This window comes from Cucurbita pepo, chromosome 10 (assembly GCF_057944985.1).
Source record: "Cucurbita pepo subsp. pepo isolate OVF chromosome 10, ASM5794498v1, whole genome shotgun sequence".
Lineage (NCBI taxonomy): Eukaryota > Viridiplantae > Streptophyta > Magnoliopsida > Cucurbitales > Cucurbitaceae > Cucurbita > Cucurbita pepo.
Genome location: NC_141807.1, coordinates 3,846,885 through 3,871,191, shown reverse-complemented (window position 1 = coordinate 3,871,191; position 24,307 = coordinate 3,846,885). Strand labels below are relative to the sequence as shown.

The following is a 24,307-nucleotide window of genomic DNA, read 5'->3' as shown; positions in this document are numbered from 1 at the left end:
AGACAGCAAAAAATGAATACATTGAGTTGAAAACTGGAACAAGTTTTATTATCATTATCATCATCATATGCCCCATATATTAGAGGCATATGTGAATTAAATAAAGAGCATATAAGCTAATGTAGACTGGTTGCCACCACAGTAAGCAGGCAGAGGAGAACAAGTTCATCTCCTCTGCCTCAACTCCTAAAAATTATGAATTCAATTAGAAAGGTAAGAACTTACTTGTTAAGTTACAAGAGTTAGGCTCTGGGACTCAAGGAAAGTGTAATGTCTTCAAAAACCTTGAGCCTTTTCTCAATCTTACTTTGAATCATGCCGCCACCGTTGACAGCGGCGCTGCCATTGGATGCTGCTTGCTTCTCTGGTTCCTCTGTGGAGCCTAGAACTGCAGCAAGAATAGCCTCTTCAAAGTCATTGTCATCAGGCAATATTTCTGCCCATTTGTCTGTCTCCTCCGAGGTGGGAGATGACCTTCTCGTCTTAGTTTCAGGCCTCCCTGATTCCACTACAAATGGCCTTTTTGATTCCACCATGTCATTCGTTCTCATTGAATTGGTTGCATTTCCAGATCTTGTTCTCTTCAGCCCTTCAGGAAATTGGTTTCCCAAGGGGACCTTTGAAATGGGTTCACTAAACAATTTTGAGGAAAAAAATGGTTGGGCAGCAACATTCAATGAGTTCCCCCCCAAGGGGACTTGAACTTTTGAGCTCAATTTCTGATGTTGAGGAGGAGGAACCATCTGATTTGCCAAGAAATTGGTATCAACATTCTCATCACCAAATTCATCTTGAATTACTGTCCTAACAGGATTTGTGACAGGCAATGTTGGAAAGGTTGTATGATCCTTGCAAGGTTGAGGTTGCCAAATCGACGAAGAACCGAGAAAGGCGTCGAAAAGCCGCCTCTGTTCGAGCCTATCGCCGCCCCCATTCATCATTTCAGACTCGAGATCTTGGAGCATCTGTTGTGCTCTTTCATATGCTTTGAGGTGGGAATCTGTGCCTCTTGGCCCATCGGCAACTGCTGGCTTAACTCTGTGTAGAGTTGCTTTAGCCTCTGAAATTCTCCCTTGTTTCATCAAACAGATTCCAAGGTTACACATTTTGTTATTATCAGGTGCAATTGAAAGTGCTTTCCTATAAGCCTCTTCGGCTTCAACATAATTGTTTTGCTGCATCAACGCCCATCCTAAGTTCCCCTAAACATAAATTCAAACACTTCAAAATCTAAGTTGAAATTCTCAGAGAAATTGTTGATTACAAGAATGCCATCAAACACTTCAAAATCTAAGTTGAATTTCTCAGAGAAATTGTTGATGATTACAATGGCATCAAACACTTCAAAATCTAAGTTGAATTTCTCAGAGAAATTGTTGATTACAAGATCCCATCGTCTTACCAGTAATCTAGTTGCTTCTTGCTCAACGGAGACTTGAAACTTCTTTCCTTGAGATCGGGCGGTTTTAGTCCGCTTACCATTGAACGCCAAACCTTGTTGGATCAAGAACAATTTATGTTTCAAAAGAGTTATCTGGTCGTCCAATCTTCCACATCTCTGTGGATTCAAATTTGAAATTACGGAAAAAATTAAGAACAAATCCAAGTAAAGAAAGAACGAATCGGAAAGAGAAATTGGAAAATTCATAGAGACCTTGTACAGATCCAAAAGAATATTGTCCAGAGACTCCTGAGCCTGATCAGAGCACCGACTTCGCAACGATTTGATTGCTTCAATCGCTTCTTCGGCTCGATTCTGCTGTTTCATAACAATGGCCATGTCTTTCAAGGCACTATCAACTCTGTCCCCGGCATTAATGGCGGCCCAAAAAAGAGGAATCGCCTTATCCGGATCCTTGTTCACCAACTGAGCATAAGAAACAAGAAATCAGTACAATAAACTAACAAATTCAATTAACAAACCTCGAAATGCGAAAACAGAACTGAAACAAATTCAAAAACCTAAAACTCTTGCCTGAACATTCTTTGCTCTAACATAGGGCGTATCGCCTACTGGAACCTTATGAGTGACATGGTGTGTATCGGAACGGAGCCTCGAAACGCCGAGAGGCTTCGCCGGAGAAGAAGGGGCGGATTTGGAATGCCTGAAGCCCGGAGGAGCGTTCCACGTCTCCAGCATTGTGAAATCGAGATCGAGAGTGGAAGAGAGGAGAGAAGTGAAAATGGAGGATAGGGGAAAGGGCAAAGGGCTGAGTGGCCGGGGATTTCAGAGTGAGAGATGTAGCCAAAATGGAAGGGGCTAATATGAGGGGATTTCCGAATTTCTGACCGTTGGAGTTACCGTTCCTACAAGTAGCCGTTGCAGGTTACACGTTACAATCTGTTATCTCTATAATTATAATTATCGGTATAAAAACTGTTTATAATATTTATATTTTTTCGAAAAAAGAAAAAAATAATAATAAAAAAGGACAATTTTTATTGACATTTTAATTAAAATAATAATTATAATTTTTATTCAAGAAAATATACCGATATATTTCAAATTTATGAAAGGAATAATATTAAATATTTTTTTCTAAAAAAAATATTCTATTGAATATTACAATAATACTAAAAAAATTTAAATTATATTGTTTTTTTTTCAGGTGATAAATATTTTTTTTCGTTAATATAGAAATAAATAAAGATTATTTTGATTTGAATATTTTTTACGCCTAATTTATTTAAAACAATATCCAAACACATCATCATAGTGTAAGTCGCTTAGTGAAATTTAAATTATAATTTTTAATTTATTTTAAAACACCAACATAAGATATAGGGGTGTACATGGTCCGGGTTGGGTTCGGGTCGTACATAATCCGGGTTGGGTTCGAGTTATCAATTTTTTATTTAAGTTTTATTTATCCAGAATTTATAATTATACGGATACAATCTTAGATAAAATATAATTATACGGATACAATCTTAGATAAAATATATTAAACATGAAATTAAATAAACAATAAAAATGATTAGTTCATATTGTATATAACAAAAATAAAAAATCACATTATTATACGTATAATTCATGCACGTATGAAATTCAAATAACAAAATAACAAAATAATAAAATAATAAAATAATAAAATAACAAAATAATAAAATAATAAAATAATAAAATAACAAAATAATATAAACAAAACATAGAAATTAAAAATAATAAAAACAAAACAAAGAAATAATAAAATAATATAAACAAAACATAAAAATTAAAAATAATAAAAACAAAATAAAGAAATTAAAAATAATATAAACAAAACATAAAAATTAAAAATAATAAAAACAAAATAAAGAAATTAAAAATAATATAAACAAAACATAGAAATTAAAAATAATAAAAACAAAATAAAGAAATTAAAAATAATATAAACAAAATATAGAAATTATTAAACAAAATAGAGACATAACAAAATAATATAAACAAAACATAGAAATTATTAAACAAAATAAAGAAATAACAAAATAATATAAACAAAACATAGAATTTAAAAATAATAAAATAACAAAATAATATAAACAAAACATAAAAATTAAAAATAATAAAAAAAAAACCGCAAACTCATCAACTCATTCATTCATAAGGGTTCTTAATATATTTTATATTTTTTTCGAGTCAACTTTCGTTTCCGAACCCAACCCTACTCGCTAATCCAACTTTTCGTTCCCGAACCTAATCCTATTTGAAATGCTAATCCAACCCAACCCTTATTATCTGGACCCAAATTAACTCAATCCTTATAATTCGGGTACTCGAAATGCTAATCCAACCCAACTCAAATTAACTCAACCCTTATAATTCGGGTTGGGTTGTCGGGTTGAATATACACACCTAATAAGAAATTGTTTTTTATTCGAATAAGAAACCCAACCCAACCCAACCCTTATAATTCGGGACCCAACCCTACTCGAAATGCTAATCCAACCCAACCCTTATTATTCGGGATCCAAATTAACCCAATCCTTATAATTCGGGTACTCGAAATGCTAATCCAACCCAACTCTTATAATTCGGGACCGAAATTAACCCAACCCTTATAATTCGGGTTGGGTTGTCAGGTTGAATGTACACCCCTAATAAGAAATTGTTTTTTCATTCGAATTTAGGTTGAATGTACACCCCTAATAAGAAATTGTTTTTTTATTCGAATTTCTAACCCAACCCTTATTCGAATTTCTAACCAACCCTTATAATTCGGGTTGGGTTGTCGGGTTGAATGTACACCTCTAATAAGAAATTATGTCGGGTGTTTTTTTATTCGAATTTCTAAAGTTATCGGGTTGAATGTACACCCCTAATAAGAAATTATTTAATCCAACCCTTATAATTCGGTTCGGGTTGAATGTACACCCCTAATAAGAAATTGTTTTTTATTCGAATAAGAATTTCGAATTTAAAGTTGCTCATCTAAATGGGTTAAAAATTCTAAACTGTTTATTTAGATTTAATTTATGAAGACATAAATAAGAAATTAAATTTTAAATAATTTTTCAAAGCACTCATTCATGGATCGATCGATGTTTAGAGTAACAATAAGAGGAAGTCCCTACTCAGCTCTCAGCAACAATAATACACAAAATCCACAAAATCAGATGGTTTTGCTATCACATTGAGAGAGGTTGTGAGGATAAACAGGCATTTTTCAGAGGCTACAACTACGGCCACCTTGTGTCAACGATGCACAAAATGATGGTACAAGTTTGAAGGTTCAGAATCATAAGATTATTCACTAACTCCACCAGAAAACTAAATAAAGGATTAAGAAATAATGCCTGGAAAACATGTAAGAAAAGGGATCATGTTTCCTTGGGAGGAGCTTTTTTTGCAGCCTCAGCAGCTGCCTTTTCTGCTTCAATTTCTGCAACGAGAGCATCAATTTCAGCTTCTTCCAATTGTCGCAGTCCATGCTCCTTTGTCATCACAGCGACCTCTATGTTCTTTCCACCACTCTCAACAACCTGTATTTAAGAGAAAAAAGAATTCATGGTTTTTCTATTGACTTGGCCGTGTATGACATGTAACATTGTTGTGCAAACATTTAGCGTCTACAAGAAAAACTACATGCCCATCTAGGGTTGAGGATTGTTGGGAGGGAGTCCCACGTTCGCTACCTAAGAGAATGATCGTGGGTTTATAAAGAATATTATCTGCATGAGGCCTTTTGGGGAAACCAAAAGCAAAGCCATGAGAGCTTATGCTCAAAGTGGACAATATCATACCATTGTGGAAGTTCATGGTTCCTAACATCCACATGTTCCGTTCCTTACGGCAGCCCTTGTGCCAGAAATGGAATAAGGAAGCAAGCAGAGCTATTTAGACATCTAAAGATACCAAACATTGATAACCCTATTGACCCCAAGAGCTATTTAGATATAAAAGTCATAAGAACTTAGGTGAATCTAGGTCGTGTATTTTTAGATGTCAATTCAATTTATACAACAAAAGTAGTTGTATACTCTTTTATTCTTGCTAGCTGTGTTATTGTTTTGCACCATTATATATTTATATTACGCACTTACCTTCAATGAATAAGGGTGGGGAAATCTACGGGTAGTGTAAAAGAAAGTTGGGAGTTTGGGAGACAGCTGAATGATCAAGAGATGGTGGATGCTCTCAATAACTTCTTAACCTAGGAACTTTTGCTGTACTCAGAGGCAGGACGACAGATTTCAACTACTGGAGAGCTAGGTTTCTTCTATGCTAAGTTCTCATACAGTACTAACACTTTGGAGAGTTACCCTTGAACGTTCTCAGTTAAGCTCTCATTCAATAATAGCGCTTACGGAAGTTATCCTTAAACGCCCAATTTGTTAAGTTTTTCTAAACAGTTCCATCTTAGAAAATGCAAAATGTTTCTGAAGATTTATACCCACGTATGTTTAAACCCCTGCTGAAGTTCAGCTTAGAAATCCTTTCATGTATAGTGCTATAATTGCACAACAACAAAAAAACACGTATTTAGCCATAAGTAGCATGCATCCAAGAGCTACTTGAAATGGTAATGTCTATTAATTACCAAATAACTTCAGGAAAGTAACTATAGGAAATGTGTGAATATAAAGATGGTGGCTTCCTAACTAACATGTTTCGAACTCAAGGACAATAGTTTCAAGTAAGGTCATTAGTTTCCAAACAAAATCTAGAAACTCAACTTCAAATTTCAAAGTTAGTCACTGGCGCAGCTCAAAATGACACTGGCGCAGTGAAGGAATTAACCGACTCTAGCACGTCACTCGTCAGTTAGATTCAAAGAACTTAATGAGAGACAGGAAAATTGGAAAGCAAGTTACTGCAAGATGCCCATGAAACCAATGTAAGGCAGTATAAATGGTATATGCAATTTCAAGCAGCACCAAGAAATTGAGAGAATGACCAAATAAAAGAACATGTGAGAATTGGATTCTTCCTAATAAAAAGGAAAGCGAAGCGACTTTACAAACATATACGAGGAAAACCTAATAAAAAACATTAATGAGCTCACCTCAAGCAATGCACGGATTGCAAGCTTCACAGTTTCCTGACCAGAAGTTTCCTTGTAATTTTTCTCTAAGAATTCCCTTATCGAATTGGAGTTTCTACCAGTTGCATTTGCTTTCCAAGCCGAAAATGTCCCAGAAGGATCTGTCTGGTACAGTGAGGGTGTGCCAGTATATGGATCAAAACCTATAATCAAGGTTGAGAGGCCAAATGGTCTCACTCCGCCACTTTGTGTATACTTCTGTTGGAGACCTGCAATGTAACGAGTAATATACTCAACAGTTACTGGATCCTCAACTGTAAGCCGATGGCTTTGACACTCAATCCGAGCTCTATTTATCAAGACACGTGCATCTGCCTTGAGCCCAGCACAAGCTAGTGCAATATGGTTATCAAGATTCACAATCTTCCTCACAGATCTGAAAATAAAAGGAGAATATCAGTAATGGTTATTTGACTGAATTTATGTATGAAAAATGCTCCATCAGTTACAAATTATGGCAAGGACATAGACCATGGACGTTTGTTCAGCCAAGACGATTATTCATGATACCAAGATTATTGGCATAAAACGTAGTCACCTTAGTATAACAAAGCAAGCAGTCCAACGAGCACAACAAACCAGCAATGTTAAGCAAGGGACACCACCAGGCACCATTTATTGAAATGATATCACCAGAATAGAACAAAATCGCATGAAATTAGCAGATAACGGGATGACTCGAACAACTATCCACCAGTTGCAACAATTGGAATATAGAAAACAACATCGTCAAAATCATTAAACGCCAACCATCAGCCATTTTGGAAGGGAATTCCAAATCCCAATTTCTACAGTGCACCATGCCCGATCAGATAAATTATGTAAAACATACCAAGGTATTTAATCAGAAAACCACCAAACCGATCAAAAAGTTCAAACACTGAACCATACAGAATCCCAAAAGAAATCAGTAAATCTCAGACCTTCACATTCCATTTCCCCATTTAAAATAGATCCACCCACAAGCTTGCACTGACAATGAAACGGAAGTACCTGGAGTCTTGGAGCTTAGGCGCAGCCTTCTTCTCAACACCGAGGACGATAGTATCGGTGCCACGAACACCAACGGCGGCGTTACCCTTCCGCACAGCTTCGAGAGCGTATTCGACTTGAAACAAATGACCGTCAGGGGAGAAGACAGTGATTGCCCTATCGTATCTAGCCATTGTTCTCTTGCTTCACCTCGTTCTGTCCCCTCGCGCTCTGCTTGCAGCGGGAATTATAGAGAAAAATCCCAACTTGAGCAACAAGGTATCAATCACTTCTTTTTCTTTTTCATTAAGCATGACCTGTTCATATATATTTGGTTCACATCTGTAAACAGAGTCCTTTTATTCTACTAGATTGACAAAATAATTCTAAATGATCCCCATTTAATTTTAACCTAATCAAATTGTGACGATTTAATCTTATCCGAATTAGATACCACTTGTTCACTTTGAGCATAAGCTCTCATAACTTTGCTTAGAACCAAATCTCTCGTTGTAACACTCTCATAGCTTTGTTTAGGACCAAATCTCTCGTTGTTATTTCTTTAGCTCGACAAAAAATTCCTTTAACGGGGTCGGTACGTAGTAAGGTTAAGAAACGAGCCTAAAAAATTAGCTTAAAAAGAATGTCATAGCTCAACTGATTAAGACATATGCTAATAAAAGATACGAGGAAACTCAATAAATTGAGTTTCTGCCAGATCTCACATTGGTTTGAAGAAGGACAAAACATTATTTATAAAGGTATTGAAATCTCTCCCTAGCATATGCGTTTTAAAAACCAAACCTTGAGAGGAAGCCTGAGAGGAAAAGTCTAAAGAAGACAATATCTGCTAGTAGTGGGTTTGGGCTGTTACAAATGGTATTAGAACCAAATATCGAACAGTATGGTAGTAAGGACGTTGAGCCTCAAAGGCAGGTAGACACCGAACAGTGTGTGTCATCGAAGACACTGAGTCCTAAAAGGAGGTGGATTATGAGATCCCATATCGATTGGAGAGAGAAACGAGTGCGAGCGAGGACGCTGGGTCCCGAAGAAGGATGAATTGTGAGATCCCACATCGGTTGAGAGAGAAACAAAACATTCTTTGTCCGGGTATTGAAACCTTGAGAGAAAACCCAAAAAAAAAAAGTTCAAAGAGGACAATATTTGCTAGCGGTGAATTTAGATCGCGAACCCTAAACTTTATTGCTGAAAATATTTAAGGTACGTAGAGGAGGATGAAATTTTGAGTCAAAATTTCAATATGAAAGTGCGTATCTCCATTGGGCCCAACTCCACGACAAGAGCTGAGTGGTGAATAGGGCCACCTCTAACTGGGGTGGCTTCTGTTTTGCCGTCTCCCTCAACCTTCCATGACATCTGTTTCATCTTTGATTTCAACTGATTTGCTGACAAACTCATCTCCTGCACCTCATTTATCTGAAAAAGAACAGAACCCCACCATGGAAACAACTTAAAACCTTCATTTACTTCACATTCTTGAGATGGTTTTTGTTTACATACCATTTTTTTGAAGAACATTCTCTTCAGTTCCACTTTAGCCAAGTTTGAATATTCAGGATCTTCTCCAGCCTGAACAGATCGCAGTCGAAATCGTTACGCCTAGCTCGGATTCACTTATAAACTAAATGATTTGTAGTTTTTGACAGAGCCAATTCGGTGGGATGTTTGTTTTACCTCGTATAGATGTGCCAACCGGAGTAATACTCTTCTGTCTTTCAGCTCCTGCAGAACTAATAGTTAGAGAGAAAGCGAGAGTGTAACCACCGCTAGCAGATATTGTTCTCTTAGGCTTTCCCTTTCGGGCTTCCTCTCAAGGTTTTGAAACGCGTCTGTTAGAGAGAGATTTCCACACATTTATAAGAAATGTTTCGTTTCCCTCTTTCAACTGATGTGCGATCTCACAATCCACTCCCTTTGGGGGCGCAGCTAGCAAATATTGTCTTCTTTGGGCTTCTCCTCAAGATTTTTAAAACGCGTTTGCTAGGGAGAGGTTTCCACACCCTTATAAGGAATGTTTCGTTTCCCTCTCCAACCGATGTGGGATCTCACAATCCACCCCCCTTGGGGGCCCAACGTCCTCGTTGGCACACCGCTCGGTGTCTGGCTCTAATACCATTTGTTATAGCCCAAACCCACCACTAGCAGATATTATCCTCTTTGGGATTTCCCTTTCGAGCTTCCCCTCAAGGTTTTAAAACGCGTCTGTTAGAGAGAGATTTCCACACATTTATAAGAAATGTTTCGTTTCCCTCTCCAACCGATGTGGGATCTCACAACCCACCCCCTTGGGGGCCCAACGTCCTCGCTAGCACACCGCCCTGTGTCAGGCTCTGATCCCATTTGTAGCAGCCAAAATCCACCGCTAGCAGATATTGTCTTCTTTAGGCTTTCCCTTTTGGGCTTCCCCTCAAGATTTTTAAAACGCGTTTGCTAGGGAGAGGTTTCCACACCCTTATAAGGAATGTTTTGTTTCCCTCTTCAACCGATGTGGGATCTCACAGAGAGAGCGTAGAGCGAAAAACGAAGTCGATGCTGCAGTGATCACCTGAAGAGTAATCAAGGCAACATTGAGAGGCAAGCTGTAATTTGGATCCATTGTTGTTGATTTAGTGACCTTAGATGCAATCCAGCTCTCCCTTTTCTGTACAAACAGTAGATATTACAACCAAGAGATGGAATTTGGATGTTATTTACAGTGTTCATATATCATACCTCGTGTGCGAAAGCTAAGAGAAGCGGGGAGTAAATTTCCTGGCCCGTTTTTCGGCGCCAACGAGCTCCCGAACCCAGTTTGTCGATGTTCACATAGTAATTTCCCCTCACCTGATAAAAAGATTGTCAATGAGATATGAGGAAAGCATAAGATTCAGTTTTGTGGTTCATCAATGAAAAACATCAGAAACTCCTTCCAACAGAAACTGAACTCGAACGAGAATCGTGTTACAGTTGAATACTATACCGTTAACCCTTGACACCTGTCATCGAGACACACCATTTCGTCGAGAGGTTCCCCGACTCCTCTACTGTCGTCCAAGATAGTACGCCTTTTGCATTATTGAAAAACGAACAACTTAGCATTCCAATGTCTATGATAATTTGTATCTTGAAGCAAGTATCAGAGAATAAGAATGTGAGAAAGCAAACCAACCTATGAAGCATTAACTCTACTTCTCCATCTTTAATGCTGGCTGTTCCGGTGGCACGATCGACCAACACGGATAATTCAGTCATTTTATCGGTAGCGTAAACCCCGAGGTTGAGCTGAGAAGAACATCCCAACAGAGCAAAGGTCATGGCCCCTATACTATCTACTTGATTAATGAACTTTATCACAGTCAATCAAGTCGTGGAGCATTACCGGGTAATAGTTTCCCGCCTGTGGTTCGTTCACAGAGAGATTCCAGTCTTGTCTATAATCCCGAACCTGCAAATAATTCTCATGGTAACAACAAATAGAAATTGTAACAGTCCAGGCCCACCGCTAGAAGAAATTGTCCTCTTTTTGAGCTTCCCCTCGAGGTTTTAAAATACGTCTGCTAGGGAAAGGTTTCCACACCTTTATAAAGAATGTTTCGTTCCCCTCTCCAACCGACGTGGGATCTCACAGAAATGGTGCAAAACAAGATAATTCAAACTGAAAGTAGAACATTTGTATGCTACTTACCCGCTTTAAAAAGTCTCTCCCGTTCGAATCAGTGTAAAACGCCTTATCCGTTACCATATTCGTCACCAATCTCGTGATGACCTCCTTTCCCACACTATCGTCCACTGGAATTGGACCAACCTTGAGAGTAGAATTTTACCAGAACCATTCAATGAACGCTTAAGATATCAACAAGTATGGGACTTTGGTAAACAGGAAGATGAAAAGCTGAGCAGTTTGAGAATAAAGCTTCAGCATACTCACAGTGAATTCAAATTCAGCATGCTCTCTGTCTTTGTAAAGTCTAACGACCTAATACACAACCATACACTCAAAGATTAGGCCATTAACAGATATGATCCCAAATGGACAGTTCCTTTGTTGAATTCATTCTATTTTTAGCAAGCAACCTGGTATACCCACGGACAGAATTGTTGGCGGACCTCATCGACCAGCGGTCCACGAATGATTTCCATAGGAACCTGTTGAGTTCAGCATGAAAATGAGGAAAAAGAAGAAGCTTGGAACATAATAAATACAAGAAAGTAAACAACTTGATGCATATTTGTGAGATCTCATATCGGTTGGAGAGGGGAACGAAGCATTCTTTATAAGAGTGTGGAAACCTCTCCCTAGCATACGCGTTTTAAAACCTTGAGGGGAAACCCAGAAGGGAAAGCCCAAAAAGGATAATATCTGCCACATCGATTGGAGAGGGGAACGAGTGTCAATGAGGACGCTGGGCTCCGAAAGGAGGTGGATTGTGAGATCCCACATCGTTTGGAGAAAGAAACGAAGCATTCTTTATAAGGGTGTGGAAACCTCTCCCTAGCATACACGTTTTAAAACCTTGAGGGAAAGCTCATAAGGGAAAGTCCAAAGAGGACAGTATCTGCTAGCGGTGGGCTTGGGCTGTTACAATATTACACAAAAGTACACAAAAGGAACAAGGGAAACATGAGGCTTACTGATCTGGAAATGATATTTGGTTCCCCTTGAGGCACAAAAATATATGCACCAGAATTCTACATGAAGAAATTAGGGTAAAGTCATATTAGTATATGCCAGATATCAATATCATGAAATATCTTCGTTTAAGGAGTCTGAGCGACCTGGTTATTGTTAATGGAACCTGTAGCTGAAGCATACCAAAGATAGCTTTGTTGTATTGGTACATCAACCTGGCATATGGAGATTTCCAGTTAATTTTGTAAACATCCAAAGACAAAACAAACAAAAATTGAGTAAATATCACGGTAAGATCACAAGATCAATCATAATTAAGTTAAATAGGTTAGGAATCACGGACCACTTTGAGCATAAGCTCTCATGGGTTTGCTTTTGGTTTCCCCAAGAGGCCTCATGAAAGTTTATGCTCAATGTGGACAATATCATACCATTGTGAAGAGTCGTGATTCTTAACATGGTATCAGAGTCATGCCCTTAACTTAGTCATGTCAATAGAATCCTCAAATGTCGAACAAAGAAGTTGTGAGCCTTCAAGGTGCAGCCAAAAGTGACTCAAGTGTCGAACAAACAGTGTAATTTGTTCGAGAACTTCAAAGAAGAAGTCGAACCTCAATTAAGGGGAGGCTGTTCGAGGGCTCCATAGACCTCCAAGGAGGCTCTCTGATGTGCTTTGTTCGAGGGGAGGATTGTTGGGAGAGGAGTCCCACATCGGCTAATTAAGGGGTTGATCATGGGTTTATAAGTAAGGAATACATCTCCATTGGCATGAGGCCTTTTGGGAAAACCAAAAGCAAAGCCATGAGATCTTATACTCAAAGTGGACGATATCATATACCATTTTGGAGAGTCGTAGTTTCTAACAAAACATACACGGGAACTTTGGAAACTAATAAAATGCATATAATCACCAGCCAAGCAGTATCAGATGAGTGAAGTATGTCAACCTTTTACTGCTAAAAGAACTTCGAGTGGAAAAAGCGAGACAATTTACCCCGGTTTTTGAATTGTACATTCGTTTTAGTTGACCAGAAGCAATAGAAAAGGACATCTTCAAGTGGCCAGGTCCAACAACAATGGTATCCTTCTGACTGTCAGTGTCAGTGGGAAGAAAGTTAGATCTTCTTTTGCCTGAATAATTTTGGTACAAAAGTGAGTTAGAACTTTTTTTTTATGGGATTTCAATGATTTTCTCAGCAGATAAGTACATCTTAAGATCCATTTCTAAGAACAGTGGAGAGATCATAACGCTCGAATTCAAAAGACGTCCACTGTTCTTCGTCACAAGAAAGGAAAAACGACAGACATGGATAGAATGACGAATATTTACCTCCACCACTTCCTTTAGAGATAAAGTACGTGTTCCATCCAAGTTGAGGAACCGACACTTGAAACAGAAGCCAGTACTTGGGAAATTGTCCCCTCGCCCGTCCCGAGTAGGCCTTCACATAGAACTCGCTTATGTTTTTCGTGACTTTATCAATGGCTAGAAATTGCGACTCAATGGTTTTGCCTGAGATATCTTGGACTACAAGATCAGCATCATGAACCTGATGAAAGTTTTCCTTTTCAGATTACATGAATAAAACGAATTCGAGTTTTCTCTTCCCATTCATATTGAAGATGATATAGTAATGATCAAAGTCAATCAATTGTCAAGAATATGAAACCGAGCAAGCAAAAGGAAGTTTATACTCACTGGTATTCTAACAAAATCGTTACGAATCCATCCAAGCGGGTTGTACACCACCACGACCTGACCGCAGACACGTTTACTCGTCACATTGTAGTTGAAAACTTTGAAGAGCGCGTTTTCGAAGGAAAGGGAAAGGAAGGGAACATTACCAAACTATTCCCTCCTTGAATATCTTGCTCAGTTGGTGGGCAGAAACTGATATTGAGTAACGGGCACTACTTAACAAAAAATGAAGGGAATTTTCAGATAAAGTGCAACAGTTCCAATGAAATAATAAGAAAAAGAATCTGAATGACCCAAAAATGAAGAACAAATTTCAGGGAAATGATGAACTTAGAAAAATAACGTCAGAGATCCAAGCAACAACAAAACAACACCTGGCTTAGTGTTTTTGATATCTCGCAATGATCACCCAATTTCTTTTGTCCAAGGCAAATAAGGGCAGAATTGACTACTGCTTCAGCCTGTAAATGTTTCCACTGTCTTTAGTTTAAAAGCTAAGATATATTTAAGCTTACAAGAAGAACACAGGGTAAACTAGAGTGTGATTATGGGATCCAACCGAGTCTCGAGCAAGAAATATGGAACCCACCTCAGAGGATCCTGCAGCAAGCCGTTTCGTATAGTCATTTGTAGTATGCTGCTTAGCAGTACCAGTCACTGCATCATGGTGCTGTGCAATCCCCAAAGCATCGCCAAGACTGTAAGTATTCGGGCCATTGGATCTCCTTCCAACAAGGAATTCGAGCTGTCGGGCTGCCTATTTTGAAACAGAAGATTATTCAACTGATGTGGACTTTTAACATGTACCAAGAAATTTAAGAGCTATGAGCAAGCAGTTTGGCATAACAATTGAAGATCTTCAGCAGCTATATTCAAGGCCCCAACAAAATGTTAGAGATATCGGTTGGGGAGGAGAACGAAGCATTCTTTACAAGGGTGTGGAAACCTCTCCCTAACAGACGCGTTTTAAAAACCTTGAGGGGAAGCCCGAAAGGAAAAATCCAAAGAGGACAATATCTACTAACGGTGTAACATTCCAAAAGTTAAAACTCCAACATAGATTTAGTCACTCTTTAATAAATCCTCAGCTACCCTTATGACATACCAAGTAATATCCACTCAGCATCCTTATATATCCTTTAAACGCTGGACGACTAGAAAAGAAGCCGGTCCAGTACGCATGTTCACGATCAGCATACCTGTTATTATCAATGTGGAAGCATATTGTTCAATTACATAATACCAAAACAAAGTTAAACATCAAAGATGATGCAGGACTCACGGGAAAAAATCATCGGTTTTCAACGGCCATGATTCATTTGCTGCATTTTTTGCATCAGTATATACAGATGGTGTTGAATACAAAGCATTAATCCGACCGTCCTGATAAATTATGCATTCCCAAAACAACAAAAACAAGTAGGAAACGGTAACCCAGTAATCAGAACGCAAAACACGTGCCAAAGAATCGTGTTTCGGTCAACCAAACCTTTTTAACATAGTGAATAAACTTATCCATCTGCTTGAACCAGGACTCAGCATATTGGTACTGAAAATCATCACCCATTGTCCACATAATATGATTAGTCCTAGTGACATTAGCCTGCACATACATGATACAACAGTGCAAACAATTAACCAATGTCTCCCTTAAGCCTAAAACCAGAATGCAAATCAGGAAATGGAGAGTTTACTTGGGTCAGAGCTGCGTCTATAAAATCATTAACTCGTTGTTTAACGTTGTAGTCGTAAAGTAAAGGATCATCCTGCAGTTTTATCATATTAGTTAAGACGAATGTTACCAAGGATTTCGAGTAGTCTTTCGTTCACAAACATTAGACCTGAATAATATTGGTGTTGTCGTTCACTTCGAAGTGAAAACCAGGAGGAGGACTGTAATGTACAGGGAAGGCGTTTGCAAAGATCTTCAAGCGAACAGCAAGTACAAAAATAAGTATATTTACAACAGCAGGTAAGAAAGAATGGTATTGTAGGAGAGTAAATCTGATGAGTTTGGTACACCTGAGATGAAGAACCAAATGTTTTGGAGCCACGCCATACGACTTCTAGAGATTTATCGACCATGCGCTTTGCTCTATCCTGATAATCAATCCTTGCAAAATGTACAGAGTCGAAACCAACCTGGAAAAAGCATAGGAGTCGAGAACTATGTGTTAGAACTTGCCATGCCAGAACTACAACACAGGTGAGCGCGGCCGAGCTAGTTTTATCAAGGAAAAGTGAATACATGGTCAAAAAACTAAGGAAAAATAGGATTAGAGATCGACGAAACAAAGAACCTCAGCACCGAGTAAGTAAGCTTGCACGGCGGAGTGGCCAAATGGATCGATTTGCCATCCAGCACGAGGAACCGTGTTGAATTCTTCCTTTATAACACTGTGCCCCAGAGTGGTTTGGTCAATCATGTCTATGTAATGGCATGTTGCTTCATCATGCATACACCAACCTCCATTTCTAAAGATACAGAAAAGTATTGGCAAATATCCTCAATATAAGGCTCAGAGAAAGGCTAAGTTGTTTTATAATTGCATACATGAATTCCAACTGGCCAACTTCAACAAGTTCTCTCACTCGTTTTTGAAGCTGGGGACTTTGCTGTGACCACCATCGCTGGAAAAATGCCTGAGCCATTCACAATGAACTTCATTAAGAACAATTTACATTGCTTTCTCATGCTGTTGCTGCCTAATTTAGGAGATCCATAGTGTTAACTTCAACATGGATAGAGATATCAAATTTAAGATGGTACACTTTATATATATGTATATATACTATGGTTGGGAGTGTTTTTGGCTGTTTCACACAAAATTTTCACGTTCGAAATAAAGTTAAAAACACTCCGAAAAAGAGTGTGGAGAGTGTTTTAGTGAGATCCCACATCTGTTGGGGAGGAGAACGAAGCATTTTTTATAAGGGTGTGGAAACCTCCATTTAGTAGACGCATTTTAAAAACCTTGAGGGAAAGCCAAAGAGGATAATATCTGCTAGCGGTGTGATTGGGCTGTTACAAATGGTATCAGAGCCAGACACTGAGTGATGTGCTAGCGAGAAGGCTGAGCCCTGAAGGAGGTGGACACGAGGCAGGAGTGCCAGCAAGGACGCTGAACCCCGAAGGGGGGTCCCATGTCGATTAGATAAGTGAACGAGTGCCAACAAGGACGCTCAACGCCCAAGGGAGTGGATTGTATGATCCCACATCAGTTGGAGAGGAGAACGAAGCATTCTTTACAAGGGTGTAGAAACCCCCCCTAGCATACGCGTTTTAAAAACCGTGAGGGGAAGTCTGAAAGGTAAAGTCCAAAGAAGACAATATCTACTACCGGTGTGTTTGGGCCATTACAAATGGTATCAAAGCTAAACACCGAGCGATATGCCAGCGACGAGGTTGAGCCTTGAAGGGGGTGAACACGAGGTGGTGTGCCAGCAAGGACGTTGGGCCTCGAAGGGGGTGGATTGGGGGGTCCCACATCGATTAGAGAAGGGAACAAGTGCCAACAAGGACGTTGGGTCCCGAAGAAGGGTGGATTGTGAGATCCCACATCGGTTGGGGAGGAGAACGAAGCATTCTTTATAGGGGTGTAGAAACCTCCCCCTAGCAGACGCGTTTTAAAAACCTTGAGGGAAAAATGACGATATCTACTAGCAGTGTGCCTAGGCCGTTACAGTTTTCCTCGAGGAATTGATCAGAAATCCCTTTAAAAGTGCTTTTCATAGTACATAGCCAAGCCACAAATCATTGAGCTCACCTCATTTAGCTTGTGCTTTTGTTAAAAGTACTCATTCTAGATACCCTCACAAAAGAATGAATCCCAGTGATTAGAACAGGCAGAAAAGAACTTACCATTTCAGCAAATACAAACTTCCTGTTTGAATCACGAAGCAAAGAACTAACAACCGAATCAAGCACATTCTGCACACACGCTCCCTATATGAACACCATCAAATTCAACCATCAAAAAATGGCATCCAAATCCAAGAACATCTATGATGAACACAAGATCATAGATATCAATTAACCTGAATACTGTTGTTTGAACCAACATAGTACTGATCGATCGTCTTCAACCAACCAACATCATCGTGCGAATGAGCAACCAAATGAACATTCAACTTGCCTTCCACAGCGCCACCACCAGTGTCATAGCTCACAAAATTACACCTCACTTCAACATAAAAGGATATCAGCACAAGAACCAGAAACAAAAAGGGTAGCCCAGAACTGGCTTGTTTCTCCATTATTCAAAGCCGATTCCCCCAACTCCAGTGTTCATACAGCAAAATATAGGCGAGAGGTGACAAAAAATGGGATGGGGCCTCTTGCATTTTGGATTTTTCTGGCCGGCTTAGAAAACGATCATGACTCTGTCGGGTCTTTAAAAACTTGAAACCAAACCTCCGTACAAGAGATATTATTGACCTCCATTGACGAGTTCCTTGATCTTTCCGTTCTATTTCCATAATAGAAACTTGAACTCCAATCATGGGCAATAAAGATTCAGGAATATGAAGGGCTTTTCATCGAGCTTACTGAATTAAACTAAAATTTTGTGTTATCCAATGAAACATCCACAATAAGGAAGATTGTAACGGAGGAGAGTTGCCTGTCTGTTTGGATAAGTAAAATAAGGGAGATGATTTTCAGTGGTTGGTAGGGAATTTAATGGCCATCACTTCCACGATGAATGTGGAGGGAAAACGACGGTCGGATTTTACGGTGGGAAGTTAATGATTGATCCCTTTTTCAATTTTTTTTTTTTTTTTTTTTTTTTTTTTTTGTAAAATAATAACATATCAACATCTTCCTCATCGATATTATAAATTAATAGAAAGCCACATTTTGAAGATAACTTCCTCTCTTTCTTTTCATCACAGGAAATAACAAAAGCATATCGAGAAGCCACTCTCATCCTTCCATAACTTATATTTAATAATGTATTTTTTAAATAGCATAACTTTGATTTATTATTTTATCCTGAGTTTCATTTCTAGAAGGTAACGTTTAAAGCCCTATTGTTAGAAGACTTATATAAACACATTCAGACACAAACATATAATTTTCATTGAATAAACAAAATGTGTTGAATGAGGATGTGAAAAGGAAAATAATGTTCTGAAGCTATTGGTCCTATCCTGTCACATGGGGAAGAACTTGTACGGTCTTTGTCTTGACAATGAAGAAGATGAGATATCAAGATCCAGAATGGAGGAAGGCACACGGCAGATACCATATATTTTGATACGAAAAGATAGCAATTTAGAGACGGGAGAGAATGGTGAAGGAATTGAGGGTAAGAATCTTCCTTGGCCGAACCCGAGCTTGAAATGCCTCATTTTTCATCTTCCTTTGGTGCTTTGTCTTCATTTTTCTTATCCTGCATGCAGTAAGAAATGTAATCCGCATTCAAATTCATGTATCCATGTTAAGTTATGTTGAAAGTTTTCGGTTAACATATTTCGTCGAAAGTCGAAGAAAAGGAAATCCACGAAAAAGAGAGAGAGCCTAGTACTAACCATATTCCAAATGTCAAATAATTAACACTCTATTTGATAACGATTTCATCTTTAGTTTTCTGTTTTTAGAGCAACCAAAGGAAATATGAGTTGAACCTTTGACTTCAAAAAAAAAAAAAGAAACTATACTCACTTGCCTGATTTTCACTTCTGAGTCAAGTTCAATTCTGAAAACAAGTATTAATTTTTTTAAAAAAATTTGGCTTAGTGGGAGTAGTGTTTATAAGCTTAATTTTCAAAATTAAAAAGAAAAAAAAAAAACAAACAAAACAAAACAAGAGGATTAACAAAAGGACCAAACTGCAGAAAGGTACTTGACCGTACACTCTGGTCAAAACAGTTATCTTTGCAATTTCATCAGTTAAATATGCGAAAGTTTACACGACTCACCTCGGCTTGGCTTTGCATGGAAGCAAGCAAATCTTTTACAGAAGGGTCATTTGGATCTACGCCTGGAAGCTGCAAAGGAATTTTTGTTACTATTTCACTGGAAGCCGAGAAACTACAAAGAGATATGCTTCAATTTCTCAACATAGAAAAGAAAAATGGGGGAGAAAAGCTGAGACTATGTACACATACTGAAGCTAGAATAGAAGACACAAAAGACTGATCGGCCAACAATTTGCTCATATCTGTCTGACTTGTCGAATCACTCGACCCTTCCTGCACCGATAACTGAAGAGCTACAAGCCAACTATCAGATTGATGGTTTTGTATGGACATGTATAAAAATGTTCAAACCAGTCTATCCATCAAGCTATGAATCACAAATACAGATAGCACAAAATAGGGACACAATGACACGTCATTAATTCAAAATCTTAGCCTCAAACACAACAAGGATATGTTTATGAAAATATATATCATTTTTATACGGAAAAACTCAAAGTCATACATAATACCACAACCATATTATGTATTTCGCTTTCAAAATTTATTGTTTTCCTTCTAAATTACTATTTATGTCGCAAACTACGTGTCTAACAGACGTTAGACCCACATTCACTATTTGCCATGTCTAATGGTCAATTTTGCTAACTAAGTGCTTAACACTCTTGGAAACGTTCAAGTTAGCCAAACACAAATGTTTGTACTTCTCGACAGTCAACTATCATTACGGATGATTAAAGTCCTCTCGTTTGTTACTAATCAGCAACATGTCAGCATGAACAATTTCATGCAGCCCATAGGGTGATCGAGTAATGATTTGAGGAGTTTTCTCTAGAAACTCCAATGACAAAAAGATGCTAGATGAAGAGAAAGCAAGCACGTACGAAATCGTGAATCAGTGAAAGCCTAAAAAAATGGGAAAACGTGAAACAGCAAGGAATTACCAAGTGCCAAATCAGGATCATCTGATGCTACTTCTGACATGTCAATGTCTCGTATGTCACTGGTAGCAGAAGGATTATCCATCGACATAGCAAGGGCTTGTTGTAGCAGTGCATTATCATCATCCTATAATCCAGAATCAACTCAAATAATAAGAATTGTTTTTGCCTTTCTGCTAACAACGTCTCTCAAGGATAGCGAAGTTTATTCAAATTGGAATAGAAGAAAGAGAACAATATGTTCAAAGGCTAACGGTTAAAATCAAATTACTCTGAAAAGTTAGATTTTAAAAGAGCAGTCTAGCAACAAAACAAAACAAAAAATTGCTAGAATATAATTATCTAAAAGCCAAGCTACACTGACCATTAAATCAGCAGTCTTGTTTTCGGCATCAGAAGTTGCAAGTTCAGGACGCTCAGTCATAGTTGCATCCTGTGAGCCAGATGGCTGCTCTGCTCCTTTTTCTTGCTTTGTATTCTCCTCTGCAGCCTTTTTAGCAGCTGCTTCTTGTCTGGCCCTCTCCTCTTCCATTGAAACTCTAAGAGCAAGGGCAAGTTCAGGATCTAAGTTGGGATCAACTCCAAAATCAAAACCAGATACGCCACCAGCAGCAGCCGCCGCCGCAGCTGCTGCAAAACCACTTCCACCTTCCCCGTCTCCAGTAAAGATAGGAGTACTGAAATCAAATAAAGAAAACTTAAAATGAGGATACAAAGTGTTATAACACAAAAAGTACAAAAAATCTTGAAATAAAACAGGCTCAAAACCCAACCTGATGAGTACATCAGAGAGCACATTTGGACCAGCAGGAACATGAACAATGTGACTGGTGTCATTACTATTCACAGCTGCCAGAAGACTTTCCAGTTTCTCAGGTTTGCCATCATCTTCTTCGCCAAAATCAACAATGTCAAGGGTGACATTGTTCTTCTTTAACTTCCTTCCAATCGCCTCCAGTAACTTTTTCTCATGTTTGACAGGACTGCATCAGCCATTTTGTAATGATAAATTAATATAGATGGAAAATTTTTGTTTTAGAAAGCTAAAAGTGAATTATTGAAGCTCATCTTGGCAGGATCTTAATTTCTCCCTTCATAAACCAGTTTAAGAAGGAAAATATCCCATGTAATTAAAGTCTTCCTTTGAATATTACCCTTTTGGGAGGCCTTACCACAAAACACATAATTTACATTTCCTTGCATCCATATTGGCCGATTGAGATTTATCATTTTAGACTCAAGGACGATTAAGATTTATCATTTTAGACTCAAGGACACAGTTGTACAACCTATAGAACAGATCCTGTTCAAGTAAGATTGTATCAAGATTTATAATTTGAATTTGAGGAGCCTTTATTCACCAAATGTACAGAGCACTAAGCATTGAACATGACGCTTATAGGTAGGTTGAACAATTGAACAGGGTGTCATTCTGAATTATTATGCTATTTAAACTTTTAGTAGTGGCTGGTTGAGATTTATCCATTCTGAGAACACCTTGTTCTACAATGAGATTTAGAAGCACACGTGTTGCTCTGAAACAGAGAAGCTGACTCACTTCAAATAACTTCTCATGGTATTAAATATTAATGTGGACTTTAAATTACGTCAATGCTGACAGTTGAGGTAAATTGTTAGTTTATCAGATTTCAACCTTTTTTTTTTTTTTTTTTTAATAAGATTCAGTAGTCATCTTCATGCTACAGAGTCTTCTTTTTGTTTTTATTTTTTTATGCATTTGGATTTGTTCAACCATTACAGGCTCAAGTGGGGTTCATCAATCAGCGAGGGTTATTAGGTCAGGTGAACTTCTAATTCAAAACATCATTCAACCACATCTAACCTAAGCATAAACACCCTTGTGACATTGCAACCCCAAGGTGAGTATCTTGGCATAAGCCTCAAAAACTTCTTTAAATATTTTATTGGAGTACCGTAATGGTAGTAGTGAGGGTAAAAAACTTTTAAAGCACGTACCTGCCAACAAATACTATAATCCTTTGTTGCTGCTTTTTGTTCTGACGATGCTTAAGAGCCAACTGAGCCACCTGGATGCCAGCTGCGAGGTTTATCTCACCACCTATCTCCAAACCTAAATTTAAAGTTTGGGATGTAATTTAAACGACTTAAAATACATAAGATGGACTAAAACTAGTTAATAGAACAAACTACAGAGAAATATGAAGTAGCCAATTTCTTATCCAACAATATATTGCTTTAAAGTCCAGAAATAACAAGGAATCCAGGAGAACTGGTGTGACTTCCTCTCTATAACAATACAATACAAATTCAAAAGAGCTCCAATTTTTCAATGACTACAGACAAGTGAAGGAGAATAGTAGAAAAGGGCCAACAATTAAGGACAGCAGATTGGTATCTGGTGGTAGGTCTGCGTTGCTACGAACTACAATAACTAGAATAAAAGCAACTAACCGTGCATGCATGCCAGTATCTTGCCAAGGTCAGTGGTCGGAGTGACCAGCACACGAACACCTTTTCCCGCCATTGTCAGAACTCCAACCGTATTCTCTGGATTAGACTGTAAGAACACAAAATGTTCGTTCACAATTCATAATAACAATCCACGCAAACAACGCATAGGGACTTGTCTTAGAAGAAAATTCCAAACACGACAAGCCTCCTATGCATTCCTTCTAAAAAGAAAATCTAGCAGAGAAATTAGCAGGATGTGTTTTCTCAAAATTGGATCCTAAATCAAGAACTACAGAGATAACGTGATCAGCCAACTTGCGATATTCAGATCATAGGATGAGAAAATTGCAACAGAATCCCAATTTGCGCAATATAACTTTGAATGAAGAGTCTTCTTCATTTTTAGAGACTCCCGTAGCTAAAACGGCTAGAGGAAATCAAAACACGGGTTCAAGATCAGTTACCTGCGTCTTGGCGCCACAAATAAGATTGATGGCATCTTCTTGAGCTTGAAATCTTGAAGGACTGTAATCTCCATTCCGCATCCATTCGGAATTGTCAATACAGATCATCGTCGCCTAACTCAATCGAGACAACGAGAGTCAAATTAGTAAACCCTAACATGCGATAACAATAGCAAGAAAACCACATAATTCTCAAATTTGAGGAATGAAATCTCGAAACTGTATGCAAATCAGATATTTGAAATGGAAAAACAGAAATTGTAAGATCAAATAAACCTCGAGAACCATCGTTGCGGAAGGAGAGGTAGAACTAGGGAAGACAAAGCGGACGCTACACAATCTCTTCGGTCTTCCCTGCAAATCTTTGCTTGTTTCCTGAGCCAAAGAGGACGCAATCTAGTGCCTCGCAGTATAGTCTATTGATCCTATTAAGCCAATGATAAGGCGCCACGAACATTCGAGAAAGAACTACTTAATACGACGTCGTTGGTTGGCTGCATGGTTTTCTTCCATTATAGGATTGGTATTAAGGCGATAAAGATAAAGAATTTTAATTTCATTTTAAATTAGGTAAATTTTAATTTTTTTTCTTTTAAAAAACCTCTAAAAAAAATTAAATAGTATTTAAAATTATAAATTACATAAATTAAACTTTAAACTTTTTTAATCGATTTAGATAAGAATAATTTTTACTCGCATATAAATTTTATTTGAATGTA

The 24,307-nt window shown here is 38.1% G+C and overlaps 4 protein-coding genes across 5 annotated transcripts; all 4 read right to left on the bottom strand.

The window, feature by feature from the left end:
- Window positions 1–21: 21 nt before the first annotated feature.
- On the bottom strand, window positions 22–2,247 carry LOC111804442 (protein POLLENLESS 3-LIKE 2). Its single transcript, XM_023689250.2, has 4 exons — window positions 1,976–2,247; window positions 1,655–1,867; window positions 1,403–1,558; window positions 22–1,202 (listed from the first exon to the last, which is right to left on the bottom strand). The coding sequence occupies exons 1-4, from the start codon at window positions 2,138–2,140 to the stop codon at window positions 243–245; spliced, it is 1,494 nt and encodes a 497-aa protein (XP_023545018.1). The 5' UTR covers window positions 2,141–2,247; the 3' UTR covers window positions 22–242.
- Window positions 2,248–4,583: 2,336 nt separating this feature from the next.
- On the bottom strand, window positions 4,584–7,816 carry LOC111804441 (proteasome subunit alpha type-7). The gene is made up of 3 exons (XM_023689249.2): window positions 7,518–7,816; window positions 6,486–6,900; window positions 4,584–4,962 (listed from the first exon to the last, which is right to left on the bottom strand). Exons 1-3 carry the CDS (start codon window positions 7,688–7,690, stop codon window positions 4,801–4,803), a joined length of 750 nt encoding a protein of 249 aa, XP_023545017.1. The 5' UTR covers window positions 7,691–7,816; the 3' UTR covers window positions 4,584–4,800.
- An 861-nt stretch (window positions 7,817–8,677) lies between these two features.
- Window positions 8,678–18,459, bottom strand: LOC111804440 (Glycosyl hydrolase family 38 protein). The gene is made up of 29 exons (XM_023689248.2): window positions 17,867–18,459; window positions 17,691–17,774; window positions 16,383–16,471; window positions 16,129–16,303; window positions 15,851–15,970; window positions 15,670–15,753; window positions 15,523–15,594; window positions 15,318–15,431; window positions 15,111–15,211; window positions 14,934–15,027; window positions 14,418–14,585; window positions 14,203–14,289; window positions 13,975–14,040; window positions 13,829–13,885; window positions 13,460–13,679; window positions 13,124–13,260; window positions 12,276–12,344; window positions 12,132–12,188; window positions 11,574–11,645; window positions 11,428–11,475; window positions 11,185–11,304; window positions 10,879–10,944; window positions 10,669–10,781; window positions 10,480–10,564; window positions 10,233–10,343; window positions 10,066–10,161; window positions 9,195–9,242; window positions 9,021–9,089; window positions 8,678–8,936 (listed from the first exon to the last, which is right to left on the bottom strand). Exons 1-29 carry the CDS (start codon window positions 18,083–18,085, stop codon window positions 8,748–8,750), a joined length of 3,030 nt encoding a protein of 1,009 aa, XP_023545016.2. The 5' UTR covers window positions 18,086–18,459; the 3' UTR covers window positions 8,678–8,747.
- Window positions 18,460–19,030: 571 nt separating this feature from the next.
- LOC111804439 (26S proteasome non-ATPase regulatory subunit 4 homolog) lies at window positions 19,031–24,022 on the bottom strand. Of its 2 annotated transcripts, XM_023689247.2 has the most exons (10): window positions 23,865–24,022; window positions 23,589–23,702; window positions 23,125–23,230; window positions 22,669–22,783; window positions 21,465–21,674; window positions 21,056–21,368; window positions 20,695–20,818; window positions 19,940–20,043; window positions 19,751–19,819; window positions 19,031–19,221 (listed from the first exon to the last, which is right to left on the bottom strand). In XM_023689247.2, the coding sequence occupies exons 1-10, from the start codon at window positions 23,874–23,876 to the stop codon at window positions 19,177–19,179; spliced, it is 1,212 nt and encodes a 403-aa protein (XP_023545015.2). In that variant the 5' UTR covers window positions 23,877–24,022; the 3' UTR covers window positions 19,031–19,176. The 2 variants fall into 2 exon arrangements, 1 of the variants encoding a protein (XP_023545015.2); XR_015422630.1 differs by lacking the exon at window positions 19,031–19,221 and having other exon boundaries at window positions 19,750–19,819; window positions 19,940–20,035.
- Between the last annotated feature and the right edge of the window lie 285 nt (window positions 24,023–24,307).

What these genes read in the sequence shown, in the direction of transcription:
- LOC111804442 (XM_023689250.2), bottom strand. Translation starts at nt 2,140, where the DNA reads ATGCTGGAGACGTGGAACGCTCCTCCGGGCTTCAGGCATTCCAAATCC. An exon ending in TTAGAGCAAAGAATGTTCAG is followed by an intron (nt 1,868 to 1,975) that starts GCAAGAGTTTTA and finishes TCTTATGCTCAG; the next exon opens with TTGGTGAACAAGGATCCGGA. An exon ending in TTCTTTTGGATCTGTACAAG is followed by an intron (nt 1,559 to 1,654) that starts GTCTCTATGAAT and finishes TTGAATCCACAG; the next exon opens with AGATGTGGAAGATTGGACGA.
- LOC111804441 (XM_023689249.2), bottom strand. Translation starts at nt 7,690, where the DNA reads ATGGCTAGATACGATAGGGCAATCACTGTCTTCTCCCCTGACGGTCAT. An exon ending in CCTAAGCTCCAAGACTCCAG is followed by an intron (nt 6,901 to 7,517) that starts GTACTTCCGTTT and finishes TTTTATTTTCAG; the next exon opens with ATCTGTGAGGAAGATTGTGA. An exon ending in CAATCCGTGCATTGCTTGAG is followed by an intron (nt 4,963 to 6,485) that starts GTGAGCTCATTA and finishes TCTTAAATACAG; the next exon opens with GTTGTTGAGAGTGGTGGAAA.
- LOC111804440 (XM_023689248.2), bottom strand. Translation starts at nt 18,085, where the DNA reads ATGGAGAAACAAGCCAGTTCTGGGCTACCCTTTTTGTTTCTGGTTCTT. An exon ending in GTAGAGTTAATGCTTCATAG is followed by an intron (nt 10,565 to 10,668) that starts GTTGGTTTGCTT and finishes ATAATGCAAAAG; the next exon opens with GCGTACTATCTTGGACGACA. An exon ending in ACAGGTGTCAAGGGTTAACG is followed by an intron (nt 10,344 to 10,479) that starts GTATAGTATTCA and finishes TCTTTTTATCAG; the next exon opens with GTGAGGGGAAATTACTATGT.
- LOC111804439 (XM_023689247.2), bottom strand. An exon ending in GATACTGGCATGCATGCACG is followed by an intron (nt 22,784 to 23,124) that starts GTTAGTTGCTTT and finishes CTTTAAATTTAG; the next exon opens with GTTTGGAGATAGGTGGTGAG. An exon ending in TGTCTTCTATTCTAGCTTCA is followed by an intron (nt 19,820 to 19,939) that starts GTATGTGTACAT and finishes ATTCCTTTGCAG; the next exon opens with CTTCCAGGCGTAGATCCAAA.